Consider the following 17,517-nt stretch of genomic DNA (forward strand, 5'->3'; position numbering starts at 1 on the left):
CCTGGGCAGCTCTTAACCACCACTGCCTCTGTTATAGTTGATTTCCACTTTGGAATGGGAGGATTTTTGGAAACACATAGACAAATATTTAAAAATAAAATGAAAGCAACTTTTCTTCTAATATTAAACCAAATCTTTTTTATGATCCTTTAAAAAGTTGAAAATATTTTTGCCATTACTTTCATTTTTATACAACCTTGTGAAATGCTGACACAAAAAGAAAGAAAAAAAAAAAAACTAACTGGAAGTTAACAATACTTTTATTCAATATTGTTACAGACTGGTATGTCACTATGCTCACCTGAAATATTAGGGAAGACGTACAAAACTTTCAATGCTATCTGAGATAAAATAAGAGCACACAAAAATGTGATGATGTTTGTTTTTTAATAATAGGAAAATTATTTTCCAGTACCATAATCTAAGATGACAAGACATGCAAATCATGTTCGTTTGTGCTGTCGGTCTGTGTCATTTTATACTCTGACATTGGTCAAAGAGACTTGACAGAATCGAAGATTATTTTTAAATTTGTTTACTCTAAATAAGAATAACAGACATGTAGAATACTTCTAAATGAGTGTCATATATTTTAAAAAGGCCATCAACTAGGAGAAGCTTTCCCTTTTCACCTTGCCACCTACCAATGAAGAAGTATATGTTGATCTTTTAAAGCGTATATAAGTCCTTCATTATAACAGTGCCTTTCTGCTTAATGCCATAAGACTAAATAACAGATATACAAAACCTGCCTTAAATTAAGATCGTCATAACTGAATAATGCATCCCTGTTGCATGCAAATTATGACAAACTTGCCTGATAACAAATTCGATTATGTAATATGAAATATTCTAGCAGGATTCCAAAGGTATTTGTCAATATTGACTTCATCCAGGTATTATAAGAATTTTCTTCCTGAGAGTCATGGCTTCCTCATCTCTACAAAGGAAGGAATGCTGGGATACTGTTCTTTTGTCCTTTATTGCTCTCTCAGATCAAAACTGAGGGGAATATTAACAGACACCTTTTGCTCCAATTATACAAATAGTCATTCATTCATTAAAGTATTAATAAAGTAATTAATTCATTAAATTAATGCAATAAAGTATTAACAACAGTAATAAGAGCTACCAGTTGTTGAATTGTTACCATCAGCAAGCACTATAAGACTTTCCATTTATTTTCTCATTCCCACTATTCCAATAATTTTTTTCTATTTTTATTTTATTTATTTATTTATTTATTTATTTAACATCTTTATTGGAGTATAACTGCTTTACAATGGTGTGTTAGTTTCTGCTTTATAACAAAGTGAATCAGCTATACATATACGTTAATAATAATTTTAAAATGAGGAAATTGAGACTCAGACTAAGTAAATCGGTTTTCAGTTAGTAAATAAAGGCAAGATTCCAACCCAGGACTTTCTGACTTCAAAAAATGCCTATGGATAGAAGACTCTATAGTTAATTCTTAAACCTCAAGTTGTTTATTAGTTTCAAGAATCTTACACCTTCAGGTCTGCTAAGAGCCCTGAGAGTGTCTTTAACCGGTTCATTAAAACAATTCTTTATTCTTCTTTTTCCTGCCTCACCTTCTTGTGAAGGTGAATTGTGCCAGGAAAGACCTCAAGAAAGAAGAGAAATATATTGGTCAGATAACCTTTAAATTGGATTAATGGACAGCTGGTTTAAAGTGGGTTGACTCTAGAGACAGACATTGTCTATCTTTGTCTGTCTTTGTAATTTGTCCTTAGATTTCGTGTGTATCTATGGTCAAGGTCATAACCAGATGACTTTTTTTCTGGAGAGTCTGAGGAAGAATCCACTTCTAAGCTCATTCAGGCAATTGCCTGAATTCAGCTCCGTACGTTGTAGGTCTGAGGTCCCCGTTTCCTTTTCGGCCAGCTGTCGAAAGCATTCTCATCTTCTAGAAGCTATCCACACGCCTCTCCGTTTTCAGAACCTCCTTTGCATCAGTTCCCTCTAATACTTCAAATCTCTCTAGCCAAGAAGCATCCCATCCCAGGAAAGGGCTCACCTGAACAGGTCAGCTCCACTAAAGATAAAGTCACTTTTTCCAAGTCAACTGTGCCATCTAATCTAACGTAATCATGAAAGTGACATCTCACCATATTCATTAATCCCATCATACTCAGATGGTGGGCAGGGGTCAATGGCAGTTAGTTTAGAATTTTGTCAACCATAATACACTTTCCAAAAATTTTGCCTTCATTTATTTCCATCTCTCTAAAGGCTCCATATTTGCTTGCACACTTGGCAGTCACAAAAACATGCCTTAGAAATATACTAATTTGGGCAGATGAGGTTAGCAGGGCAGGATGGAGCAAATGTTGGCATGGCCAAATTACTTTTATATCCGGTGTGTGAAAAGCAAAGATACACTGTAAATATCAATAAAGCTTCTCATAAAGAAAAGTGCTACAGATTCCATAGTGATAGAAGACCATTAGGGCTGAAATTTTTACATCATTTTTTGGACAATTCGGTTATGTTGCCTTTCTGTATGTACCTGGTCAGCAGCAGTGAATCCCTCAAGTTGCTCAGTAACAAGGGAGAAATCATATTAAACGTGATATTATCAGAACATCCTGAATTCTTTGTGCTTTCTCTCTAGTGTATTCACAAAAAACTTGAAAATTCTTTTCTTAACAAGGCCTATCAAATACATTTCAGTGTGTTTTATAATATTAAAAAAAAACCTACAGGAGAGTAGGAAAAATTATCAACTAGGCTGAATCCTATAAATTTACCCAGCAAAGAATAGCTCCAGGACCAAAACAAAAGAAAAAATGTGTGTAAACAGATTTCCCACAGAAATAATTGGTTACAACTCAATGAAATAGAGAAACTGGCATAAACCAAAAGGAACAGGTGCTGTTATATGGACATCCTTTCTTTCAAATAAACCAAAGGAGATCTGAATCCAGAGTAGGCATTCTTGTGGATGCTTCCTACACAATTTTTAGGGCAACCACAAATGCAGATGTGCTACTCATCTAGGAAGGGACGATTTACAGATAAAGGTTATTCTAGGAGAAACGTACCCACAGTGGAAAAGAAAAGGAACCTAGGCAATAATGCCAGAACACAAAACTGGCACATTCTGCTGTACCCCTTAGAAATGTGAGATTTGGAAACAAAACAGAAACCATTCCCTATACTCTGAGGAGAGAAGTGTATTTTCTTCCTTAATCCTACTTCCTAGCTAGAGATAAGCTCCATGAATGTGACTGAATCCATGTCGGCAGAGGCAGACTCATCCCTCCTTTCCATCCTCCTAAAATATATATAACTCCAAAATATTTCAGAGAAATGTAAGTTGTACTGAAGATTTGGTGGAAAGAACACATCGGATTGAAACATTTCATTTCCCATTAGACCTCACTTTCTTTTCTCCTAAACTCTATTGGTCGCCCATGACTTCCCTTATCTTGACACAATATCTAACAGTTCCTTCCATTATCTGTTATAGTTCTTATCCTTAATTTGGATAACTGTCTCAGAAAAATACAATTCTCCTACTTAGCTTCTTGGTGCTTAGCAGAACTAAAATTTGGAGAGTCAGCTAAATAAAACCCTTGTCTTTCCTCCACTATGTCTCTGGAGGGTTCTAAGGTCATTCCTCTAAACACAGGTTCATGTGGTGGAAAGAACCAATAGAACATTTATTTTACTAATTCATGTGGGGGAGGGGTCACAGCCTCGAGGTGGACTTTGAACTGTTATGCAGAGAGGTCCTTGCACCTTGAGTTCTCACCCACCTCAAGAGTGAGCTTTTGTTAAGAGCCTCAGTCACTTGTAACAATGATTTTGCGTAAGTCATCTGCAAAAGGACTGAAAGCAGAGTTTCCTCTAAATTTTTGAAACGAACGTAAAACGCTTGAAGACAAAGCTATTGGATGAATATGAAAATAAGCAGTCAATAGATCTTCATGAGTACAGTGAATGAGCGTGACCTCACGTGAAATTTTGTTTAAAAATGACAGTGTAGAAATGATACATGTTGTCTAAAACAATTAAAATCACCTTCACTGTGAAATAATAGTTTCACCATATTGAAAGTAAAGAACATTCTTTCCCTTTATTGTCTGGATATAAAACTCAATCCTGGGCTCATAAAAATCGTAGGTTTAAAATTTGTTTTAGAGGAAATGTTCCATTCTCTCCTCAGATACAACTTTTAGGTTTGTAGAACAATTGAATTTATGCCAGTAGTTCGGAGCATCTATGTCTGTAGTAGAAAGATAGCACTATTGTTTGAGCCCAGCATTTGTATTTGAGTCAATAAAAATGTTGACGATTCAACTTAAATTGACAATCATTCCCAGCAAAGGCTCAAAATTGTGTTAGAGAATAAAGAGGATAACTATTGAGAAAACATGCTAAACTTTCATATCCCCTTCCTCCCAATTAGTTTGGTGTTTTTTTTTCTGTTTCTGGAGTAAATTACACTGGTGTTGTCTTAGTGGGTAGGTCAAATTGGCAGTGACAATATTACTTTTGAATGTTGCTTGAATGTGTAAATTATTTAGGCAGATAGGCCCAACAGCTGCTCGTTAGCATAATAATAATAGTGATGATAACCATCATTATTGACCTTCTATTATATATTCACTCAGCAAATATTTATTGTGTACTTACTAAGTGCCACTCATTTTACTGAGCTTTAGGGATATGGCGGAGAACAAAGCAACAAAGTCCTTCACTCCATGAATCTTACCGTAAACAAATATAATAAAAAATATAAGTATGGCAGATGGTGATAAAAGCTAGGGAGAAAAATAAAGGGGATAGGGAATGATGGGTGTGGCTGCTGTCTACTCAGAGGTCAAAGAAGCCTTCATTGACATTTGCGAAGAGAACTAAAGGAGTGAGTGAGACACTGAGAAAAGGCAGTTTGGGGAGTAGGAGTAGCATGTGCAAAGGACCTGTGGTAGGACTGTGTCTGGCACGTTGGAAGAACAGCAGTGAGGCCCGTGTGGATGAAGAAGGGTGAGCAAACAGGAGAGCAGATGAGGATGGAAGCACTACTTTGAAGATATTTTACAGCCTTTGGAGTTTCCTGTGAGTGAGATTAGAACGCATTGCATGATAGTGAGCAGAAGAAAGACATGCTTTCTCTGATTTTCAGTTTTAATAGTTTATTCTGGAGAACAGACCATCAAGGGGCAACAATATAAGCAGTTAAAAGGTGATTACAGTGATTCAGGTTAGAGTTAATGGTGGCTTAAACCAGGATGATAGCAGTGGACAGGTGGATAAGTTGCCATATTCAGGGTATATTTAGAGGGTATAGCTGAAATAACTTCCTGAAAGATTAAATGTAGATTGTAAGAAAAAGAGAGGAGTAAAAGATAACTCCAAGGTCTTTAGGCTGAGCAGCTGGAAGAATGCAGTTTCACGTACAGGGATGAGGCCAAGAAAGGGGGAGCAGGTTTTGGGATGGGGGAAATCAGGAATTTATTATAAGACACGTTAATTTTCAAATATCTAACTTCAGAGCGAAAACTTCGAGTGCGCAGCTGAATTGATGTATCTAGGAAGAAAGGTTTGAAGAACCAAATTTGGAAGTTATCATATGTAAATAGTATCTAACACCATATGATTGGAAAGATAATGAGTGCCTACTATACACTGGGCGTTCAGCTCAGGATCTGGCATACCTCGACTCATGTAACACTTTCAAGAAAAATTTCTCCAATTTACAAATTGAGTAACTGTGTTAAAGAGGTTACTGTTAACTTGGCCAAGATCATGTATCTGGAGTTCAAAGGATCCTATCTAAATACCACTGCATCTATTCTACTGCCTAATTTTGTCAGGCATAACCTGGCCACAGCAGACACTTAATAATTACTGCATAAAGTATACAAAGCGATAGCAAGTGTTCTGAACTCTATTGGAGAATATGTAAACACCATCCAGAGAGGTGGATTGATTTTCCTAAAATTAGTGTACAGTATGAGAACCAGAAAGATTATGGCTCTCCCACTGCATGTAGGACCAAAAACCCAGAGTTTATTCTTCTAGGTCCCATGCTCTACACCCCCTCTCTCCACATCCAGAATCTCATTCATTCCCAGGAAGAATGTTTTCCTTACTTTTCAGCATATTGAATGGAACTCATGTTACAGCCTGTTACCATCTGAATAGCCCAGGGTTTTTCAATATCAGTACTACTGACAATTTAGGATGAGATAATTCTGCGTTATAGGGTTCGTCCTGTGCATTGTTAACATGTTTAGCAGCATCTTTGGCCTGTACCCACTTGATGCCAGTAGCACCCCCTCTCCCAATTGTGAGCATGAAAAATGGCTCAAGACATTAAAAATATCCCCAGGTAGGCAAAATCACCCTTGGTTGAGAACCACTGGTTTAGCCCATCTCTTACATTCACTCTATTAAGCTCACCCATGGAGGATGGAAATTGAGGAGGAAAGAGGACATCTAATCCTTGTGTATTATCCCCCATGACTTGTCCAGGCTTCCTTAGAATTGGAGGATTCCCTGAAGTTTATTCAGAAGCTGGCTAGGTTTTAATTCCTTCTTCAGAAAGCATCTGCCAGTACAGATGCTGTCCTAGAATTCATTGGAACCTAGGAATCATAGGAACTCTGAGGGCCTTTACTTAGTGATTGTCTGTAGGCCACAAAGGCAGTGATCTCCATGATTCCAAACAGGAGGTGCTATAAATCAAAAGGTATTGAATAAAATCTAGGTGGTCAAGCAGTAATTATGGAACAAATGGGAGCTCAAATAGGAGTGATTATAAAGGTGTTGGGGCAGCTTTCTGGCTTGCATCATAAACTTGCTCAGTACCAATATCAGTGACCTCAACCCAGAATAGGAATTATTCTTCTTGGATTAGGTCTTTACCACTGAGCTGGCATAACCATGATTTACCACCTAAGAGCCAGTCACATTTTACCCTGTAGCACTACACAATGTTTGCAGTAAATTACACTCATACTGGAATATTCCAAAGAGGGGATTTAGCCACTAAATCTGAGAACTCTGCTTCAAATTCTTTTTTCTACCCATTTATTTTCTGCCTCAAGAAACATGCTACCAATTTTGAGATCCTTTCTACAGAGCCAACAGAAGTTCTCAGTGTCAGTGTTTATTTTTACTGGTCTCTTTCACATGAGATGCTTCCCCTCTAATAAAAATTACATCCCATATAATGGGTATACTTGCATATAACTTTTGTGTTTGTATTTTAAATATCACAGTACAAGACATAGGGCTGTAAAAGACGTTAAAACATATTCATGCTCTGGGGAAAACAGGATTTGTTGTATGCTTGACAGAGCAGCAGACAGTCTTCAATTGCTTACTGCAGATCTTCCATTTCTAATAATAATTGTAGAGGATGGTGTCAACGTGAAACTACAGACAATGGTTCAGGGAGGACCTATTATCATTCAGTTCTAGTGTTCCTGCTGAATCATCACAGGGAAAATACATCACAATCATCAATAACATAAATGCCATAGACGGTGGAGAAAGTATTTAAAAATTCAATGGTTTCAACTTAAGTGGCTCATGAATTATACATTTAATTAAGAAAAGCCAAATGGTAATGATTTTAAGCTTCTAATTTGCAAGGTATTTTTCTTCTTTCCCCATTAAAAAAATATACAAATTAAGCACGGCAGTGGCTGATAATGGAACAAAATAGATAAAAGCCCCCACTGCAGGCTGGTTGTTTGGATGAATTGGAAGAGTCAGACTATGGGGAGAAGGGAGCAGGGCAGGATGAAAAATAACAGTGACAGGAAGGGCTTGCAGCTTTACATCTTCACCAATTCACAGAGGGGCACAAAAGACACCTGGATTCTAGTCTCAGAGCTACTGCAATCTTCCTTTCTGCTTATTCGCCTGTAAAATGAGGAGGCTGGGCTGGAAGAAATTTCAGGTCCCTCCCATCCCAGACATTCCATGAATCTATGAACTGATGTACATCCTTTTCTCCAGCCTCCTACACACCACCCAAAGGCAAATATACAAGGTGACCACCGTTCTATCAAATCCTTCCTAGTGTGATCATGTAGAGAACACTGAGATTTACCATGAATAGCAGTTATTTTCAAAGCAGACTTTGCCCAGCGTCAGCACCCCCTGGGAATTTGTTAGCAATGCAAATTCTCTGGCTCCACCCCAGACATACTGAACGAGAAACTCAGAGAGTGGAGCCCAGCGGCTGGTGTTTTACCAAGTCCTCCAGGTGATTCTGATGCTCGCGGAAGTTTTAAAATCTCTTCTCTAGAGAGGACTTTTTGGAGAGAAGAATTACTTATTACAGGTTTTGCAAATGTGTTCTATTCCCTGCTAATAGTAGCTATAAGTACACTGGAGTAATTTAGAATAGCGGGTTAATCATTTATTCTACAACATTCTGAGGAAATTGAATCCAGGACAGGCAGTACTGATAGGGGAGGGAATGCGTGGTGAGGAACAATTGTCCTAGATTTGAGTAGGTTCAGGTATGCAGGGAGCTGGGGTTTTGGAAGTCTGAAGGCAAGGAAGAATAGCCAGGAAGAGCATACTGACATAGAAAAAGAGGATCAGTTGTAGATACACAGAAAAGAAGAAAGATGGTATTAGGGAAAGAACAAAGGGTTTGACATTAGAAGGATCTAGGTTCAAGTTCTACCCCTCTCTACATGTTAACAGTATGATTTTGGGAAATTACTTTTATACCCCTAGCTCCAGTACCCTCCCCTATATATATGACAGGCATATTAGCAATAGTCAATTAGCCTCACAAAACAAATTGTGGGAGTGATGAAACAGGTATGAAATAAAAGTGCTTCTTAGTTGTTTTTTTTTAATTATTCCTTAGGTAATCCTCCTTATTTCTGAACCACATTCTTTGAGCAGCTTCAAAATATTCCATAATTGAAGAAGGATACACCACATGTAGGAACAGATTGAAAAGTTTTAGCAGCTAAGGTAAAAATGAATTCAGCAAGAGAGAGGTGAAAATTACAGTCTCTGGCCCCAAGATTATAGGGTAAAGAATACAAAGATTTCTTGGGCACTAGCGGCAATCTATAATTTCTGTAAAGTGAAAGGGGTTACCTTGGATTTCGGAGAGCTAGAGCTTATTTTTCTCCCCACAGAGGTACTGATGAAAGATCCCTAGCTGAACACAGTCCTGCGAATTTGCTCAAGATTTGTCTTTATTTCATAGAAGGTTCGAAAGATGAGGAGTCACTGACAACAGGGAGATCTGAACTACACTTTTTCCTCCTCTTTATACCGAAGAAAATTTTGCTATCTAGATGGCTCTCCAGTTTTAAACAAAACCCTTTGAGCATCTCTTTGGTAAAGACAAAGCAACAGGCTCAGAAATGAGACAGCAAAGGACATCAGTAAAGAAACTTAGAAGCAAGAGACCCCATGAAATGATAGAAGGCTCCAGTAGGGACTTGAAAAAGAAAACAAAGATTCAATACCCGGAAACAGGACAAGAATGTCAAAGCATATTTTAAAAAATAAAAAGCGAATTGTATTTATGCATAGTTGATCTAAAAGCATAGAGTATTAGAAAAATCGAAGGAATGTTGAGGGTGGAGTAGACCATTCATACAAACACAGGTTTAACCTCCCATCCACTGCAAAAATAAATCTTTTTTGCAACACCTCAAGCAATGCTCATCCATTCTCTGCTTGGTCACCTCTCGTGATAGAAAACTTGTTATCTCATATATCTTCTGCTGGTATAGCTCTAAAGTTTAGACTGGTCTTCACTGTATCTTAATACAGTCAAACAGCATTCTGTAACCCTCAACAGCCACAAGTCCTACTTTTGCCTTCTGGACATCAATGGAGAGGGCTTCATTTCGCCCTTTATGAACACGACAGCAATTCGACCTTTGAAGACAATTCAATTATTCTTCCCCATTTTCTCCCTCAAGGGTCAATATCTAAGTTCTTATCACTTTCTTTGGTGTCCTAACTTCTGGCCTTTGCTATGTTTTGCTTCTCTCTCTCTTGATATACTTGAGATTTTTAATTCCCTCTGAATAACGGGTGCTCTGAACATAATATTACAGTTCAACCACGAGACATTTGTAGGGTGTTGAAAACAGATTCCATGGTATTTTACTCAGATATTAATAAACCAAATTGCTAGGAGTAGGATTAGCTATCTGTACGTTAACAAGCTTCCTAATGTGCTCTGAATAAAACATAATACTCCAGTCTTAACGGTTCAGAGTAAGAATAAAAAATATTATCCATCATATTTTTTATAAGTCATAAAAACTTGTAAGTTGTAAAAACACTGCTTCATTCTAGTGTTTAGCTTTCCTGATACTAGTTTCATCCCGTTGCTTCTTTTTCCCATTTACACAAATACTACATAGTAATTAAAAACTCTAATATGGCAGAAACACATTATGCAGAGAGTGAAAACCTATGGTATTCCTTCTCCTTACCCTGAGAAAACCACTATATACATTCTTAGGTTTCTTAATTTAATAATTTATATGAACACACACATACATACATATACACACAAGTCCTCACACACAGATACATAACTCTTAATGGGATCATACTAAACATCTTGATTTACAACACGCTTTTCACATAATGATGCGTCTTGAATTTTTTTCTTCCTGAACACTACTTTTATAGGTTTAATGCCACTTTGTGCATTTGCACATTTCATGCTTTAGTGGCATTTTTGTTGCTGTTCTTCCCCCTTGTCATATATTTCCCTTATATCTTCTTCACTCCTGAGAATGATATCAGAGTTCTGGCTGTATAGATGAATTTATTTTTGTTGAAATCATTTATGAATTGTTGTCAGAATTTAATATACTATTATATAGAATATATATAATTTAATATATAATAGATGATTTGATTTGATTTAGTTCCTCCTCACTATTAGTCTGTTTTTTTGTACACCCACTCTTTTCTTTTCTCCTTCCTATCCTCCTTTCTTGTATTCTTTTAATAATCTGGTTCCCTAAGTGTATTGTTAATGCTTTATGTTTTTTTTTCTTGGTGAAAGGGATGATAAAGATGGCAAAATTCCCACACTCCCACTTTCTCAAAAGTTTTTCTATATGGATCAGGTTTAAGGTCAGAATAGCTGTCAATCTGTATTGCTTCCTCATCCTTTAGACAATTTTAAATCAGTACGACTAGTGAAGAATGTTTCAGGTGGTCTCCTTCTATCTGGAGAAGACTGCTAGATCACACCAGAAATAATTAGCCTTTTTTTTTTGGTCTCTACCATGTCTTGCTTCTGCACCAGTTTTAATATAAGTGCAGATGACAGATATGACCTGCAACTTCTGTCTGGACAAGAGGCCCCTGGTTGCTTCAGGTGCTCTCCTATGAGCTGTGATTTCTAAGTGTGTGATGTCCAAATTCATCTACAGGTGAAGATATTTTAACCATAACTAGTATATCCCCCTTTTCACCCCTAGCACCTATACCTTCCACTTATTAGGGGGGAGGGGTCATTTTTGAATCAGTTATATTCTTCCACTTTCCTAGACATAAGTCCAGTTCTACCTAGTTTCCACAATACGTATAATTTTTAACCTTCATATAGCACCACACTTACAAAACCTTAATCCATGAGAATATTTTCCTTTGCTCAAAGATATCTGGCTAAAATAAAAAATGACAACACGTAATTTTTGCAAAGATTTAGAACAACTCTAACTTTCATATATTGCTGATGGAGATACCAACTGGTACAACTTTGGAAAGTTCTTCTGTAGTTTTTTATAAAGTAAAACATGCATCTATCCTATGGCTCACTCCTAAGAACTTAACGAAGAAAAATGAAAATGTCCACAGATAGTCTTAGAAAAGAATGTTTATTTCCACCTAATATACAATGGTCCCGAGATGGAAATAATTCATATGTTTTTCAAGAAGAAAGCAGCCAAACACATTGTGGTATAGTCATAGACTGGAATCCCACTCAGCAATAAAAAGGAAAGAAGTGCTGGTAGTCACAGCTACATAGGGGAACATTAAAATATGTTCAAGAAACCAGACACAAAACAGTACATTGGGAGTTTGGGACTGGCATGTACACACTGCTATATTTAAAATTGATAACCAACAAGGACCTACTGTAGAGCACAGGGAGCTCTGCTCAATACTCTGTAATAACCGAAATGGGAAAAGAATTTGAAAAAGAATAGCTACATGTATATGCATAACTGAATCACTTTGCTGCACACCTGAAACTAACACGACATTGTTAATCAACTATACTCCAATATAAGATAAAAATTGAAAAAAAACTGTACATTCTGTTTGATTCCATTTTTATGAAATTCCAATACTGGCAGAAATAATCTATGATGATAGAAATCAGGTAGTTGTTACAATGGTAGAGACTGACCAGAAGGGACATAAGAAAATTTCTGAAGAGATGGAAATGTTCCATATTTTATTTTGGGTTGGTGGTTTCATAGGGTTTAGATTGCTACAACTAATTGGACTGAACACTTAGGATCTGTGCATTTTATAGTATGTCCATTATATCAATTATGTATGTCTCTGTATATTTATATTCATATTTATATATAAGATTTCCAGAGATAGGTTGATTAATGTTCAGCAAAACTGATATGTTCTTTTTCATCTTCAAGTTTTTATTCTCTGAGCAATGTCTAGCTGCTCATCTGCTGCTTGGATAGCTCCCAATCACCCTTCTGGTTTGAACATGGAAATTTTTTTTTTAAAGATTTTTTTAATGTGCACCATTTTGTTTTTTAACATCTTTACTGGAGTATAATTGCTGTACAATGGTGTGTTAGTTTCTGCTGTATAACAAAGTGAATCAGCTATACAAATACATTTATCCCCATTTCTCCTCCTTCTTGCGTCTCCCTCCCACCCTCCCTATCCCACCCCTCTAGGTGGACACAAAGCACCGAGCTGATCTCCTTGTGCCATCCATCGACAGATGAATGGACCATTTTTAAAGTCTTTATTGAAACTGTTACAACATTGCTTCTGCTTTTATGTTTTGGTCCTTTGACCGCAAGGCATGTGGGATCTTAGCTTCCTGACCAGGGATCGAACCCGCACCCCCTGCACTGGAAGGCAATGTCCTAACCATTGGACCGCCAGGGAAGTCCCTAACATGGAATTCTTTTCAGAAGACTTTTCTGACCACAGATCATTCTAGCTTCCTTCTATGGGCTCCCTACAACGCTTCTGTCAAAGCACACATCATCCCACATTGACATTGTCCAAACTAGTTGTAACTAGTTTAACTGGTCAAGCTTTATACGGCATAGGTTTTGCTTTGCTGTATTCTAAGTCCGAAAATGGTCACAAACTAGGTGTTCAGAAATTATGCAATGATTGAATGATGGAATGAATGAATTCCAAGATCAGTGGTAGAGTCCTTGAACTTGCATCTTGAAGTTAAATTTTTAGCAAGTACACCTAAACATGATTAATGTGGGCATCCTTCTGACTGCAAATTGAGAAACAGTGCTTCAACACAAGCATTGCTGGAGAAATTCAGTGTGCATTTTGAGTCCTTAGTATTTTATATCTTATAGCTTTTCTTAATAAGTTCATTCACTTATTCCCTTGACATCCCATCATCACATCCTTAATTACACAAAGCTAGTGATGGATAGGGAGACTGTATCATCCAAATTGGGATATATTTAACTATAAGGGAATATGACAATTACAGCAGGACAACAGGCATAAACTGGACAAACAGGGGTATAATTGTATTCTACTTATGGAGAAGTAGGGCACAGAACTTTCAGGTAAGAATGAATACAGTAAGGATAATACTTATTTTTTCTGTTTTCTAGGTTTAACTTATGCGTGGACTTTCAATGATAACCCCTTATATGTCCAAGAGGACAACAGGCGGTTTGTCTCACAAGAGACAGGAAACTTGTACATTGCCAAAGTGGAGCCATCAGATGTTGGCAACTACACTTGCTACATAACAAACAAAGAAGCCCAGCGAAGTGTTCAAGGACCACCCACTCCATTAGTGCAGCGTACTGATGGTAAGATGATGAGTTATCTTAGTGATATACTTTATCTGTGGATCTTGAAGCCTGGGGAGATCTGTAGAGCTTTCTGCTTCCCTGTGGTTCAGTGGAGCCATATCATCTATGAGGCGAGGTTTAATTCACAGTATGATGAAAATCACAAAAAATAATAGAAAACTATATAATTTACCCACATAGCATAGTATAGATGATTCTGGGTATACTGTGCCATTTCTTCTCTGGCATTGGAACAGATCATCTTTTCTTTGCTTAAGAAGTATTTTGTTTAAAAAAACAATATTTGTTTGGGAGAGTAGGCAGGTGCCAAACTTATTGACTGAATTAATATATTTTCAATGGACATATGACACAGCTTCTCTTTAATGCTTCTTTCTTTTCCGTATTTGTATCTTTTGTTCACCATTTATTTTCCTGGTTGGCAAGGCAGGTAAATGATTCAGATCCAAGGAAAGTAAATCAAGTCAACATTAATTATGAGCATTCCAAAGAAAAATGAAACACAAGATTCATACTAATCATATTCCTCCAAGGAACATAATTCAGATTGGTCTCTGATGAGTTTTGTAGTTTAGTCAAGCCATAGCTGGTACAAGATTTAGAGAGTTAGAAAACCTAAGGAAGTCATTGAAGTAGAAAAATCCTCTAGTTGATTCTTTAATTACATATTCACAGTGGGAAATGTAAAGATGGAAAATCTGTTGATGCATTTTGTGATCAGATTCTGGACTTGAAATGTAACACTTCATAGAGTTTTTCTCCTCTCTAAGGAGCTTAAGAAAAGCAGGAATACAATGTTAATGACGGCTAAAGAATCATGGAACTAGCTCCTTACAGGGAGTACTTATGACAGAGCTTTTATAATCACTAACCATTCAAATATATTTTCACGGTCTTAATTCAGAATTCAGCAACCACTAGATTTATTCATAAGTCCAATTTCTCCCCTTCAGTGAGTACTCTCTTCATGATTGCAAGAGCTCATGGGCCAATAATATGCATAGAAATGCTACCATATTTTCCTTTCTTCCCCCATCTACTCTTAGTTCCCTCTTTTTCTCTTCTTAATTCCTTCATTCTTCCACCTCCTCTATTCTTTTCAACACATTTATGGTAAAAAATGACCAGAAGCATCATACATAATATTAAAAAAAAAAAAACTCTTCTAAAATTAGTTACTCAAGAAGTATCAGATGTCAAAGAAATAGAAAACATAAAGATTACCAATTTAGTTGAATGAAGTAATACTCTTGACCTCCTCAACCATAGCCTCTTTGAATGTTTGGAATGATTAAGGTCTTAAAAATGAGGTATTTTCATTTTATATGTATTTTGTAAATTTCACTTTTTTGTGCACTTGTACTGGCCACCAATAAATCATTTATGTTAGGAATGTATTATTCTGGTGTTTGGTATATAAGTAAAAATAAAAGAAATTCAACATTTTTAAAGATGTTTTAAAGAAATTTAAACATTTTAAACAACAGTTTGTTGTTGATTAAATTAATCAAGTTAATGAGGATAGCCTGGAGATACATTTCTACTTTTCCAACTCTTCTGGTAGATAGCATATTTACAATACCTTAGACTATTGTCTTAGTCTTATCTTAGCCCGTATCCACAATTCCTTTGGAAAATTTTTACATCATTAAAATAAATTTTTATAAGTGTACAGTAAACTCATTTAGCGGTAAAACCTTAATAAACCGACATAAGAATATTTATGTCTTTATTTATCCCAACTACTTACTTCAAAGGTTTTGCTGCAAAAGTACTGATATTTTGGACTGAGGTGCTGTATCAGATCTATTACACAGTGTTAGCTAAAAACTTCTTTATTCCTAAGCAGATCTGGCCCATGAGTTCTGTGAATGGGTGAAAGATCCAAGAAATCTCTAGAGAAGAAACTTGCTCGATAACTCAGAAGCATTTTAAAGTCAGGTATATTCAGTTCTTAGTTGGAAATACTAATTCTTTTTAAGATGCTGTTGTGGAATATAGGGAAATTTGGAATGCCTCTATTCTGATACTTTGATATACCTTAGGTATTTCTTTTTTAGGGGAGAGAGGAATAAACTAATTCCTTAAATAGCATCATGAGGTTTCCTTGCCCTCTGTCACTCATTACAGTATAGAAAAATATTGTTAATTGAACGACAGAGTAATCAGATTTTGGTAAATAAAGCATTTGCTTCATAGAAAACTTCTATTCTCTAGAAATGCTGCTAGCTCTTTTGGTATTTAACAGGTGTGATGGGGGAATATGAACCAAAGATTGAAGTGCATTTTCCTGAAACTATTCAAGCTGCAAAGGATTCATCTATAAAACTGGAATGCTTTGCCCTTGGAAAGTAAGGTTTTGTTTTGTTTTTTTTTCCTGGTTGTTTTAATTAAAACAAACGAGTATTTTGGTATTCAAACGCTGCTCTAAGGTAAATTAGCAAATAGACTTTAAATGCTAGGCAGAAGTGGAACTTTCTGATTGGACTTTAAATAAACATGCCTAGTACTCTGAAAGTGATTGGGGCAGCAATTTCCCCAAATGAGCCGATATTTACTTGAGTTTGAGCACAATGAAACCCGTTTAGGCAGCACATTGCAAAGGAATAAGTGAGCTTGTATAAGACGGTGAGCAGGTCACTAAACTTTCGAGGTATCCTTCACTCCATCTCATCCTACATCCAGAAATATATTGCCTGGAGTGTCTCCTTGCTTAATTAATCAGCGACTCTTGTAAATGAAAAACCTGCACTGCTAGTGTCCAAAATAAGACTAATTAAAAGCCATTGTTCATAGTGGATAATTAGAATTGAGCCAAACCTGTCCTGGCAGTGGAGGCATTTTATTTTACTCAGATAAGTGTTTATCAGCAGTAGGTTTGGAAAGCTTTGAAGCCAGCCAAATATCTGCATTTCTGCATGGAATACTGAGAACATTTCTTTGCTTTTTGGCAATATTCAAATTTTATTTTTACGCCCATAAACACCAGAACGAAGTAACAAACTGATAGATCAGATTTGCCGTTTTAAAACACTGATATACATATGAATTATCTGGGGGCACAGTTAAATTGAGATTCTGTAGATCTGGGGTGATGTCTGATTGCTCCATATCTAACAGGCTCCGAGGTAATAGTGATTCTTCTTGTCTACAGAACATACTTTCAAGAGTAAAGGACTTGACTCTCACTACCACATTTAAGGGCTTACTTATAAATCCAGAGTCTATTTGTAATGTGGGCCTCACATTCAGAAATAGTGACTTACGTTCCAAACTATGGCAAACATCCTTAAAAGTCTCCAACTTGTTATTAAGTAAATATACTGAGCAATCCAAATAATGCTGGTTACTAAATCTTTTAGGTTCCTTTCTATATATGAAATCTTGTAGCTCTTTAAATTTCTCAGGTTATCCATTTTTCATATATTTAAGAGACCATATTTAATTTTTATACAATACT

The 17,517-nt window shown here is 36.4% G+C and overlaps 1 protein-coding gene across 4 annotated transcripts in view; it reads left to right on the top strand.

The window, feature by feature from the left end:
* CNTN6 (contactin 6) overlaps positions 1–17,517 on the top strand; it is a 150,125-nt gene that overhangs the window by 41,429 nt on the left and 91,179 nt on the right. For 2 of the 4 annotated variants that reach the window (XM_061195541.1, XM_061195543.1), the window contains exon 4: positions 13,851–14,054. The exons of 1 other annotated variant lie outside the window; for it this stretch is intronic. In XM_061195541.1, the coding sequence (XP_061051524.1) occupies positions 13,851–14,054 (204 nt within the window). Of the gene's footprint in view, positions 1–13,850; positions 14,055–16,305; positions 16,409–17,517 lie in introns of all 4 variants that reach the window. One more of the 4 variants, XM_061195540.1, reaches the window with a different exon arrangement.

Source organism: Eubalaena glacialis, chromosome 7, assembly GCF_028564815.1.
Source record: "Eubalaena glacialis isolate mEubGla1 chromosome 7, mEubGla1.1.hap2.+ XY, whole genome shotgun sequence".
Taxonomy (NCBI): Eukaryota; Metazoa; Chordata; class Mammalia; order Artiodactyla; family Balaenidae; genus Eubalaena; species Eubalaena glacialis.